Source organism: Rousettus aegyptiacus, unplaced genomic scaffold, assembly GCF_014176215.1.
Source record: "Rousettus aegyptiacus isolate mRouAeg1 unplaced genomic scaffold, mRouAeg1.p scaffold_m13_p_4, whole genome shotgun sequence".
Classification (NCBI taxonomy): domain Eukaryota; kingdom Metazoa; phylum Chordata; class Mammalia; order Chiroptera; family Pteropodidae; genus Rousettus; species Rousettus aegyptiacus.
The window spans coordinates 49,281,581-49,294,446 of NW_023416307.1; the positions used below are offsets into that span (position 1 = coordinate 49,281,581).

General features: G+C 40.4%; 1 protein-coding gene across 9 annotated transcripts in view; it reads right to left on the reverse strand.

Moving 5' to 3' along the window:
* Window positions 1–5,349, reverse strand: part of ACAP2 (ArfGAP with coiled-coil, ankyrin repeat and PH domains 2) — a 123,053-nt gene extending 117,704 nt beyond the window's left edge. For all 9 annotated transcript variants that reach the window (XR_004950443.1, XM_016135307.2, XM_016135304.2 and 6 more), the window contains exon 1: window positions 5,087–5,349. Coding sequence is in view for 8 of the 9 variants with exons in the window: in XM_016135307.2 (XP_015990793.1) it covers window positions 5,087–5,139 (53 nt within the window). In the remaining variant the exon portion in view is untranslated. The remainder of the gene's footprint in view (window positions 1–5,086) is intronic.
* Window positions 5,350–12,866: the final 7,517 nt, after the last annotated feature.

The following is a 12,866-nucleotide window of genomic DNA, read 5'->3' on the forward strand; positions in this document are numbered from 1 at the left end:
AGTTTGCTCTTCTTTTTCTAGTTTCTTAAAATGGAAGGTTACATCACCGATTTGAGATCTTTTTTTTTAACATAAGCGTTTCTGGAGAGAAATTTCCCTCAACATACTTCTTTAGTTGCACCCCATAAGTATGTTTTGTTTTTGTTTTTGTTTGTCTGAAAGTATTTCCTAAGTTCCTTGTGAGTTCTTTGAGCCACTGGTTATTTAGGAGTGTACTGCTTAATTTTCACTTACCTGTGAATCTTTCAGATTTTCTTTTGTTATTAATTTTTAATTTCATTCCATTGTGGTCAAAAAACGTATTTTATGATTTCAATTCTTTTAAATTTATTAAAACTTGTTTAATGGCCTAACACATAGTCTATGCTAGAAAATGTTTCATGTGCACTTGAGAAGAACATGAATTTTGCTGTTGTTCTGTAAAGTGTTCTATAAATACCTATTAAGTCTTATTGGTTTATAGTATTGTTCACATCTATTTCCTTATTGATCATCTGCCTACTTGTTCTACATATTACTGAAAGCATTTGTGTTTCCAACTATTATTATCGAATTATCTATTTCTCCCTTCAAGTCTGTCTGTTTTTGCTTCATGCGTTTTGGGGCCCTGCAAAGTGCATATGCCTATAAATGTCATGTCTTACCAATGGACTGACCTATTATCATTATAAAATGTCATTTATATCTAGTAATTTTTGTCTTAAAAGTCTATTTTAGCTGATACTGGTATATCCATTCTGGCTCTCTTTTGGGTACGGTTTGCATGGTTTTATCTTTTTCTATACTTTTACCTGAAACCTATTTGTGTTTGAAACTAAAATATGCCCCTTGTAAACAGCGCATAGTTAGATCATCACTGAAATTTTACATAACAAAAACTTTAAAATAATAAGGCCAAAACATAGAAAGGCATACTCTCTTCTGAAATTTAAAAAACTATAAAGACAAAATATTCAATAGCCATTAAATTTTTGAAAATAACGAGAAAATTTGTCCTACCAGATATCATATATACAACAGACTATAACATACTCTAAAATATTAATGGCATTTGCAGAAGAATAGACAAACATATTAGTGGAAAAGAGTAGAATCCAGAAAAAGACCTATGTATGTGCCTATGTATGTGTATGTGTGTATAATTTTAAGTCAATGGAGAAAGAATGGATTATTCAATAAAAGGTATTAGAGCAAGTGACTTTTATTAGAAAGAAAATTATATTATCTCTCACACTCAAAACTAAAATCTGGTTGCATTACATGAAACTAAAATCACTATAAAATCACACAAAATATTCTACAATGATAAGATAGAAAAGATGTTTCTAGATAATACACAAAAGCCAGTTTTTAAACATCTATATGCTAAAAGACACATACTGACTTAATTAATATTTATTATTTATTGCATGTTTAATTAATGCAATAAAAGCCTGTGGTTTAAGAGATAGAGTTAAAGTGAATTTACTTCCAGATGCACCATTTGAAAGTCTGCCATTAAGATAGTCAATTTAATTTCTCAAAATATCCAGTTTGAGAGTTTTTTGAACATTTTTAAAATAAGAATATTAATTCCCACCTCTTGAGACTGTATATTTTAACATTAAATGACAGAGTAACTATAAAGGCATCTAAGTATGAGGCTGGCACATTATAAAAGCTTGTTATTCCTTACTTGAACTTACTACATTAAATGAAGAATTAGAAAACACAGTGAGAAATAGCAGGATTCCTGTATTTCGATTCACAATAAAACTATTTTATAATTTCATTCAACCATCTCTGAGATAAAAACATATTTCCCATTATCCCTGCCCATTACATATTTTTCATGTAGAAATTACCAGGGGTTAAGAGTGTATCTATTCTAAAAATGGAAGGTAATGACAAAGCAGCCAAGGCTGGCACCAATTTAACAGCAAAACATAATCAACAAATTTTTGCCCCAAAACACCTTTTTAAGATTTTGATCCTAAGTTTTTGAACAAAAGTCATACCTGAAATAGTATCTACAGACTAAAAACCTTCAGAATAGTACACAACAAACATTGTTAAGGATAAAAAAAATAAACATATTAGATAAAGACTAAGGTGCTTGAAGGTTTGCAAATACCAATATTTTTATTTTTGAGCACTGTTTACAGCAAAAATCTTTCATAATTCAGAAACACTGGTTGATTGAACTTTTTGTTTCAAGCAAAATATTCATTTCTAAGGTAAATCAAGTTTACATAAAGGAAAAGCACAATTTATAAAATTTTAAAAAGCAACTACTCATACAACTTACAGCCCAAACAAATTCAAACTTCAACAAATGTTTGTCAAAATGGAAAATTCCCACTTTAAAAAAGTACACTTAGAGCATTTACTTTCTTGTAGATTTTTAGATGAACAAGATTTTGACATTTAGAATGGTATTTAAAAAACTAAAAAGGCAACCCAAAATTACACAAAGAAATGTGCCTTCCAATCAAAAAAAAAAAAAGTTCATCCTAATATAAAAGTAGCCAGGACTTTATTCAAATTACTAAAGACAATGTTGCAACTGCAAGATCCTCCTCTCCCTATTTCAACCAGTCCTCCTCCTGTTTTCCTTATGGAATTAACAGGAAAATTAACCTTTAAAGCTGGAACACTGGTGAAATTTTTCTTTAGCAAGACCTGCCTTGCATTAATTCTATAGCACCCAAGGCAGTTATGTCCACAGGCCAGGCTCAAATGCCACAAGATTCATTTGTGAATTAAAATAAAAATAGGAATTAACTTAAAAACAGCAAAATTGAGCAGGACACTACAAGGAATAAATAGGGTAGCTGGCTTGCTATCAAAAATATAAGCCCAGTCCTCATAAATCTTCTGTTTTGATATGAAAGTTTCAATATATCACTCATAAACGTGTATAATATTCTTAAAAATCAAGTTTTTCTTTCACATAAAGCACATGAATAAAGACTTCTGAAATATTCTTTTCAAATGCTACAGAAATCTAATGGGGTTACAGAAAAACTAAAAATGATGAGGCATTTCTTGGCATTCTTCCCTCTACTGCAAATCTAATCTGGGCCCAAAAATGTATACAAAATATTGGAGCTTTTTTTAATCTTGGTTTCTCTTCCCAATTTGCAGCCAATAATAACTAGAATACTGGAACACATCTTGAAAATCTCTACTATCTTAATTAAAACAGAACAGATTTACATTCAAGTTTAACAAAAGTTCGCGATAATATTCCATACAACTTAATCAGCATCTTTCCCTCTTATTCTATATTCAATGATTCCTTTATTTCAAAAACCACAATATCACGTGGTTTGTGACCAACACCAGTGGCTAGACGTTTTCCAAGTCACCCCTCTCAACTCGATTTTTTTAAATCACACTTTAAATGTGAAACAAACTAAGCACAAAGTCATATTCTCTAGGAGAAAATGCTGTGATTACTTCATTTAAAAAATAGCTGAATCATATTAATAAAAATTTCACGAAAAGCAGAACTTTTTAAGATATACTTTAAACTACTTCATTTGCCACATGCTCCTAAATCTAACCTGTAAAGCTGTCCTAGACTATCCATATGTCTCTCCTGAGTCCTTCAAATCATGCAGAAAAGTTTCAAAAATATCAACGACAGTAATCAAACCAAGTGCAGCTGTTTACAAGCAACAGCCCTAAGCTCTTTCAAATAAAATTAACAACAAAAAAAAAAATCAAAGGTCAAACCAAAAATGTTTTTAAATTTTCTCTTGGAAGTAGCTGTTCTTTAGTTTTACAAAACTTTGCTTTTCACTGAAAATAGAATGGGAAATCTAATTAACAGTGATAAGGATGGGGACAGTTATTTCTTAGGCGGAAGATGCAAAAATTTACAACCCAGGCTGGCCTAAGGATCAGCAGGCGCACACACGCACACACACATGCACACGCACACACGCACACGCACACACGCACACACACACACGCACCAACGCTCTGCGGAAGCTTTCAAGAAATGTCACTATCTAACGGAAGTTTTAAGGCCTTATTTTTAAGGCCTAAGGACAGCTCTGTAAATGCACTGTAAAATACAACCTAGCAAAACTCCATTCTCCAAAACAATTCAGGAGTTTCCTACGATGCCCGAAACGGAAAGAGCACGTTCTTTGAACGTCGTCAGGACGCCTTGCACACAGGAGGGAGGGTAGCCCATAAGAATCGGAGCGCCACCAGGTTAGTTTACGTGACAGATCCTCTGGGAGCATCCCACTGTGATCCCGGGCCCTCCTAGGCCGACGCTACTGGAAGAGGGACGTATATGAAATCTTCAGGGTCCTCCTACTTCCATCCTCAAAACGGAAATGCACTGTTTCCCCGACTCCTCACCCCTCAACCCTATACCTCTCGACAGCGGTGCTCCCTTCGAAGAGCTTAAGTGGAAAGCAAAGCAAGATAGTCTCAGACCACAGTCGACAAAATGTGGTTGGTCAAAGCACTCCCACCCCCGACTCCTGAGCAAATCACCCGCCAGGGCCTTCCTGAGAGCCCCTCTGGCAAGGGGTATGCAAGCGGCAGAAGTCCACATCCCAGCTCGCCCCCCACCACTTCCTCCTCCCGGTAAGGGGAGCGGAAAAGCGCAAAGAGGAACTAAGTGAACTGCAAGAGGGTGCCCTACAAGCTCCCTTAAAGAAGGGGTGGGGGTGGAGACGAAGGAGGGGCGGAAGGAAGGGGAAAGGATGAGCTGCAGGAGGAAGGGGACGACAGCGCGCTCCTGACAAGGGCACGAGTCTTTGGGGACGCAGCTGCACCCCAGTTCCCCCAAGCGGAGCGGGGGCGCCCAGCTTCTAAGGCGCTTCGCCCAGAGCAGAGGACGAGGAAGGGGAATGAAGACGCAACGTCTCCTCCCGGCTCAGCCTCCCCGCTCAGGAAGGGCCGGTTGGGGTTGCAGTGCCCTCGCCGGATGGGGAGTGGTGGCAACGGCCGCTCGCCCCGTCGGAAGGCGCGGGCTGCGGGGCCCTCCGTGTGTTCCACCCGCCGGCTTTTACGCCCCCATCGCCGGGAGAGACAGCTCCGGCGTGACGCCGGCCTGGCTCCGGGTGGCCGCGCCGGTTACCTGAAGCGGGGCGAATCCTTCAGACACTCCTCGAAATCCACCGTCATCTTCATCCTGCCTCCTCCTCGCCTCGCCTCGCAGGCGCCGCTGGAAGAGCCAAAGGAACCGGGGAGCGGCCGCGCTGGGGACCCAGACGGCTACTGCGGGCGCACGGCCGCGACTAGAGCTGCGCGGAGCTGGGGAGGACGCCTCGCCCGCTTGTCATAGCAGCCGCGAAGACGACGGCGGCAGCGACGGCTAGTCAGGCCCCAGTCCGGCCCCTCCTCCTCCCACCCCCAGCAGAGACCCGGCCTCAGGGAAGCTGCCGGGGAGTGACAGCCTCCGCCAGCCAGCCACGAACCAGTGGCCAATGGGAGGGGCTTCCGGCAGCACCGCCTGCGGGCGCTCGGGCAACGCGCCTGAGCGACCGTAGCTCAAGCCAATGAGCAGCGCGACCGTGGGTGCCTTCTTGCCACATGCGTTCCCGAGGGCCAACCGGAACGCGCGGGCGTTGTTAGGCGGGATGCAGCGGTTGCTGGGAGGCCGGCAGCGGAGGTTCCTTGGGAAGGAAGTCACGTGGCTGCGCGCTGCGCTTCCCTCCGAGCCCCCGCCTCTCTTCTCCTGCTTCTCCAGCCCCGCCCTGCTTAGCTGCCAACGCGAAGGAGCCGCCTCCTGCAGGTCTGAGCAAGGAGAGTTACGTTTTAAAACAGCTTTGGCAGAAATTTGAAGAGGTTAGGAATAGAAATGATAAAAAAAAATAAAAAAAAAAGGCTAACCAACGCTTTCTTTCAGTTTAAAGAAACTGAGGCCAGGAAAGGAGCTAGGGTAAGTTTGATGATAAAATCCGTCTTTCAATTATTGGCTTCGTCGCTTAATAATTGGAAATATCTCCCATGTATATCTTTTTGTATAACCAGAGACGACTTCCTGAAAGAGGTGGCATTTGGGGTGGGCATCGAAAAAGCAGACGGATTTAGACAAGTTCCTTCGTGTGGAGGAACCATTCTCAAAACCACCTTTCTTTCAGTAGACTTTCGCCAGTTCTAAGATGATAGGGTCTGTAAATCAGGCTCACTTACTCCAACCTGCAGTGTGGATACTTTATATTTAAATGTATGCTTTTTTAACCCAACCTAAAAAGCATAGGCGTATTCATTAAAATGCACACGTGGGGTGTTCTAACAGCATAGTGGCTCTGAGTGAGAGTTTGGAGGCAGACTCCCTGGATGTACCTCCTGACTTTCTCACTGTAAAATGAAGATAACATCACTGATATGATAGAGTTGTCCTGAGGCTGAAACAGATAAGGCCTCTAAAGGTATTCAACATACTGCCATAAAGTAGTAATTCAGTAAATTTTGACTGTTACCATAACTGTACCGCTTATTTCTTCAGTGCCATAATCAACTGTTTAAACCGTCACACTTCTACTGCCTAAAGTCTTATATAACCCCTTGACCATCTGTACTTAGTGTGATGGCTTATTGCTTTTCATAACTGATTATGTCTCAATCTTTTTAGCACCTTTAGGAATTAACAGTAAAAGTAGAACATTTCAAAGAATATATAATCTTTATAAATGTTTCTTCTCTGGTTATAAACTTTTTTTTAATTGAATGGCATATTCCTGGAATCTACACAGCTTTTCTTGATAACTAGAAACTATTGATGCTTAAACATTAAGTGTCCTCAGACACTTCAGTTAATCAAGCCACCTTCTACTAGATTCTATATCAAATGTAGAAAGAGTTAGCTATTTCTACTTTTAATTGCATTCCCGATGCATGACAAATAATCTATATGCAATAATTTAATTGTTTCAATGCTTCAACGCAGTGTAACTTTTTGGAAAATGCCTAAAGTGACACTTTGGGATTCAAATTAAAATTCAACTGCATGACACCATCAATAACATAACTAAGCTAATTATCAGATGAACATCTTTATGTAGATAGCTAAATTTATATAAACCCAGTTAATAATAACACTGTAAATTTTTTTTTCTCTGCCCCAAGGAAAAGCAAGCATTACAGAGTGTCAATTGCAAAATATGTCCTTAATTAAGAAACATTAAAAGTGGGGTAGAGTGGGAATCCTGAAGTATCACAGATCATAAAAATAAATTTTAGGGCCACTCCGCAACTTCTGCTATACACTTCTAGACAATCCTTGAAGTATCCTTTTAATCTATGCTCCCAGAGTTTATTATCACTTTAATCTGTCTCCCAATCCCTAGGTCCCAGGAGAAAATCAGATTAATCCAGCTCATCTGTTCTTGAGGGATCCCACAGTTCCTTAGTAAGCCCAATAGAGAAGTGGGGTCATTCAACTTAATCATTTGTACAGGAATGGGGGTCAGGATGGGGGTTGCAGGACAGCTGACTGGTAGAAGAAGAGGTTTCCTTAAAAGAGGGTGTTGGTCACTGGGCCCCATAAAGCACAGCTATTAAACTCTCAAATTCATCCAGGACTTTGGCCTCTGACTCATATTCCTTCACCCCAACTCTTACCATCAGTTAAGGTTATTTCAACATTCACTCATTCTTTCATTCAACAATATCCACTGAGCATATACATAGGGCCAGACCCTGTGGTAGGCTCTGAGGTTTACAGGTAAAATAAAGTGTTTACCTTCTACAGCTTTCAAAACGGGGGCGGGGGTGGGGGTAGGGGGTGGGGTAGGGAGCACATCTGGAATCTTGAAAAAGACCCAAGACAAGGTGAACACACAGGGAACTATGTGACTAAAGCACAGAGGTAAACAGTGACCAAATACAAAAGACCTTGACTGCCACACTAAGGAATTTGTATCTTAAGGCAATGGGAAGCCATTCGAAGAATTTGAGCCTGGAAGTGATGTTATCTGATTTGAATTTTAAAGGATAGTAGGGCCAGGGGGTGGAGCTATCAGGCCTGAGTCTAAATGCTGTAGGCAATTTTGAGGTTTTCAACCAAGGCAACTGCAATCAAGAGATATTTAAGAAATACAATTGAAAGAATGTGATGGCCAACTGAATGTGAGAGAGGCAAAAAAGACTAAACTCTAGGGCAGGGGACACTGACCAGTACAGGTCTTTGGCCAGTTAGGAACTGGGCCGCACAGCAAGAGGTGAACAGAGGCAGAGGGGAGCAAAGCTTCATCTGTATTTGCAGCCTTTCCGCAGCTCTAGCATCACTACCTCAGCTTCACCTCAGATCGTCTGGCAGTAGATTCTCATAGGAGTCCCTGGTGCCAAAAAGGTTGGGGACTGCTGCTCTAGGGTGACTCTAGGTTTCAGGTGTGGGTGACTGGTGGGAAGTGGTGCCATTCCCATAGAATCTCTTTGTCTTAAAATATGTCACTTTAGGAAGTCCTTAAATGTTCCCACCTTAAACTTTGTCTCATCCAGAACATTCCATGCACAAGCTCATCCTTGAATGTTTCCTGCTGTCTAGCTCCCACACATTCACTTCACCACCCCCTAACCCCCAGAACTTTTATTTTTTATCTCCCAGACTGGGCATATCCGCCTGTCATGCCTTCCTCCACCACTTCAACAACACTCTACAATGCCTCCATACCGCTCTTTAGGTTATTCCCTAGGAATATCACACACCTAACACTGTATCAGTCCAAAGATTTCCTTCATGTCCCCACCTCCTACTTGCCAAGCAACACTAGAGATAGTTTATCTCTTAAAGCAGTGGGAGCCACTGGAAAATTTTCAGGAGGGGAGTGTGGTGTGATCTGATTTATATTTTAAAGGAGGCTGGGGAGGAAAGAATTGAAGGCTTTTAGGGTTGAAACTGTATCACTGCATTCAGTGATACAAGACCAGGTTACTACATACTTAGGATTTTCAACTGTCTGCATTGTTTAGCTGTGGCCAGATCCCTGGCCCACTGGAACAAAGGCTTTTCCCAAACTTTGCCACCCAAGAATATGGGCCATCCCTCTTATGATTTGTAGATAGTTTTGACTCCACTACATACATAGATAGATAGATAGATAGATAGATAGATAGATAGATAGATAGATAGAAAGAAAGAAAGAAAGAAGTAATTAGGCAGGAACACTCTTCCTAGCTCTAACCCACACACTCATCTACATTCTTCCTTAACTTCTTCCTTACCCACACATATTATCTCAGAGGAAAGTGCACTTCTTCCTTGCACTCCAGACCACACCCCTTTCGTTCACTGAGAATGGCCCAATCATTTAGCAACTCTTTTTCTGCATCCTTAACCTTTTTCTCAACTGGCCCTTCTTTTTGAAGGAAAGAGAAAAAAGAAAAGCATACACCCATTGTATCAAAAAGGATCATTTTTATTGTAAGAGAAACTATTCGAGTAAGGCAAAAATAAGGAGCTGATGATCAGATAGGATGGTTTCACTCAGAACCAGATGGCAGGCTTTTCGTAGACTTTGGGAAAAATTTGGAACCAGGGCCTATAAAGCCTGGTTGTCCTTTCCACACATCTTCTTTGTTCTTTTGCATACCTAAAACTGACTTCATCTGCCTCTGTAGGCCCAGCTCCCAAGATTAACCAACCAAAGGGAGAAAAGGGGTTTTCACTCGTGACCCAAACTCTAAATTTCTTGGGGAAGTATTAGCCGAGTTTGGATGATGTATTCCATAAAGGGCCAATCAGCTACAGCCAAGGGGTCAGCCATGTACAAACATAGCTTCAAGAAGCCCTCTCCTATGACCATGTGGAAGAGATCAGTTAGCAAGGAAAGGAGACTTAAGAGTTGGAAAAATTCCCCTTTGGCGTTTGCCAAATCTCCCTCCACTGCTTTCTTTCTAAGACTCTTCAGAGCATAGTCTGCACATTTTCTATTCATTTCACTATCGACTAAATTCTATTCACTCCCTACCCACCCCACATCAACTGTTTTCAATAAGGTCACTTTCCAATTGTCAAACCGAAGGACACTTTTCTGTACTTGTTTTTCATAACATCTCTTCACCACTTGACTGTTGTCAACTATTCTCATTTTGAAAACTCACAGTACTCTCCTGCTAAAAATCTCTTCAAAGGTTTAATATTACCTGAAGCTCTGTTTTTTAAACGTTCATTAATCATGGAACCCTTTGTTTAAAAGAAAAAGTCTTTCACCAATGCCTACCATCAAATGGATAAAAGAGGAGTTGGTGTGGTTGAAACAAGGGTGGGAGACCCAGAGCCTGGCCCTATTCCCCATTCCCAGACGATCCACCTGTGGACTCTAAGGAGTACTCACAGCTTCACTGAATATAATTTGAAAAAACAGATCTGTAGGATGAACTCCAAATTTCTTGATTTCATATATTTGTTCCCCTCAATATCTAGTACCTGCCAACCTTTCCTACCTTCTTCATTACCAGTCTCTCTGTTCCCAATGGATTCACCGACCCATAAAGGAATTCTCTAATCTGCTTCAGTGTGCTTCTTTCTGAGCCCCACCTTGGTACATGATGTTTCCTCTACCTGAATGGGCCTCCTCACTTCGTGTGCCTGGTGAGCTCCAATTCATTATTTAAAACTTGATGTAAATGGAATCTCTTGTGACTTCTCCTTTGTGCTTTGTGTTCTATCACCTGTTGTACACAGCTATTAAAACAGAGTCCAGTGCAGTATGATCATTTGAGATTTTTATAACCCTCTTCTCAAACTTGGAGTTTCTAGGTGGTGACATTATGGTCTTTTCATTTTTGTATATCGAGAACCTAGCTCAGTGACTGGCACTTATTAAGTATCTAAAAAATGTTGAGCAAATGAATGTATTTTTCTCCCAAAGTGATATTTTCCTATTCAAATCCCCATGATTACTGTACACATGTATGAATTTTCTCACACGATTATGAGCTCAGATAATGATACTTGTCTGTTAGGCGATGATGACAAATAAGATATACATAAAAGTGCCTAGTAACATGTGGCTCCTTGGTAATTTTTCAACCTGGCTGTAAAACAGAATTCCCTGTAGAGTTTTTCTGTGATTTTTTTGTTAGTTTGTTTGTTTTAATATAAATTTGTGGGCCCCACCTACTAAATCAAATTTTCTAGAAGTGGGATATGTACATAAGGCCCACGGGTGATTCTGATGCACAGCTTCATAACTAAAACTCAATAAATGCTAACTGATGTTTACTTTGTAACTCTAGGACCTGGCACAGAGACCAGGTCCTAGTGGGTGCTCATTAAATATAGGCTGAGTCGAAACTGAAAAATATAATGTTTTAAACATTTGGAACATAACATTTTTTATATCTAACAAGCCAAGGTATTGAAATGAAAAGGTAAATTTAGGCTACAGGTTTCCAGACCACAACTTGATTCTCAGTCACTCATTGTTGAGTCTGTACTTCAGTGAGCCCTCTGCTGCTCTCCTTTCCACCTTCTTTCTACCTTCTTGCCTTTGTACATAGTGAAAAGACTTACTTTCTGCCCAACTACAATCCCTATAGATTCAAAACAAGATTTCTAAGCAGTTGCTTCCTAACTTCTTGATTTGGCTATGGTCTATGTCTGAGAGCTTTCCTGGAGTCTTTCTCATAACCATAACATTTAATTGATCTTCAGATCCTGTTAACTGTTTCCCATGTAATAGCTCTTGAATTTATGCCTAACTTCCAAAACTCAAAGTTACTGCCTTGGTTCAGGCCTATAGTATTCCAAATAGCATCCTATGGGCCAAGTTGTATCCCCCCAAAATTTATATGTTAAAGCCCTAACCCTCTGTATTTGGTGACAGGGCCCGTAGGGAGGTAATTAAGGTTAAATGATGTCATAAAGATGGGGCCCTAATATAATATGACTGGTGTCCCTATAGGAGGAGGAAGAAATTCCAGGGATGGAAATGCACACAGAGAAAAGGCCACATGAGGACACAGAAAAAAGGAGGTCATCTACAAGCCAAGGAGAGGGGCCTCAAACCTGCCAACACCTTTCTCTTGGACTTCCAGTCCCCAGAATTTCTGTTTAAACCACCCAGCCTATGGTATTTTCTCATGGGAGTTCTAATAATCCAATACCCTGCTACAGACCTCTCCAACTTATTCGCTGTACTACTACTAAAAATTATCTTTCTAAAAAGCTATTCTGGTCATCACTCTCTGGCTCAAAATTCTGTAGTATCTTACCATTGCTTTTTTGGCACAGCACACAGTAGATGCTCTGGCCTTTTCTCAGCCATCCCATCTTTGATCCTCATACCACCACTTCCAAAATTCCAGTCATACAGACCATTTCAGTCATGGTCTTTAAGTTTAACAAGGAACAGAAACCAGCTCTGTCTAGTTTAAGCAGGAAAGGAATTCCTTAAAATGCTGTTTAAATTAGTCTGCTCAGACTGCCATAACAAAATACCACAGATTGTGTGGCCTAAACAACAAAGATTTATATTCTCAAAGTGTGGAGACTGGAAGCCCAAGATCAAGGTACAAGCAAGATTGGTGTCTGCTGAGAATTCAACCCTTGGGTTGCAGATAGCACCTTCTCATTATGTCCTCACATGGCCTTTTCTCTGCTCATGTGGAGAGAGGGAGAAACAGAGCAAGCTTTCTGATGTTTCTTAATAAAACACTAACTCTATCTGATCAGGGGCTCACTCTTATGACTTCATTTTAACTCAGTTGCTTCCTGAGGTCCCATCTCTAATACACCCACACTAGGGGTTAGGTTTTCGACATATGAATTTTAGGGGGACATAAACATTCAGTCCCTAACAGTGTTCATAGAAACATTATTTATAATAGCCCCAAATGGGAAACCACTTAAATATCCGTCAACAGATAAAAAGATAAATACAGGTGGTCGAGACTTACAATGGTTCAAC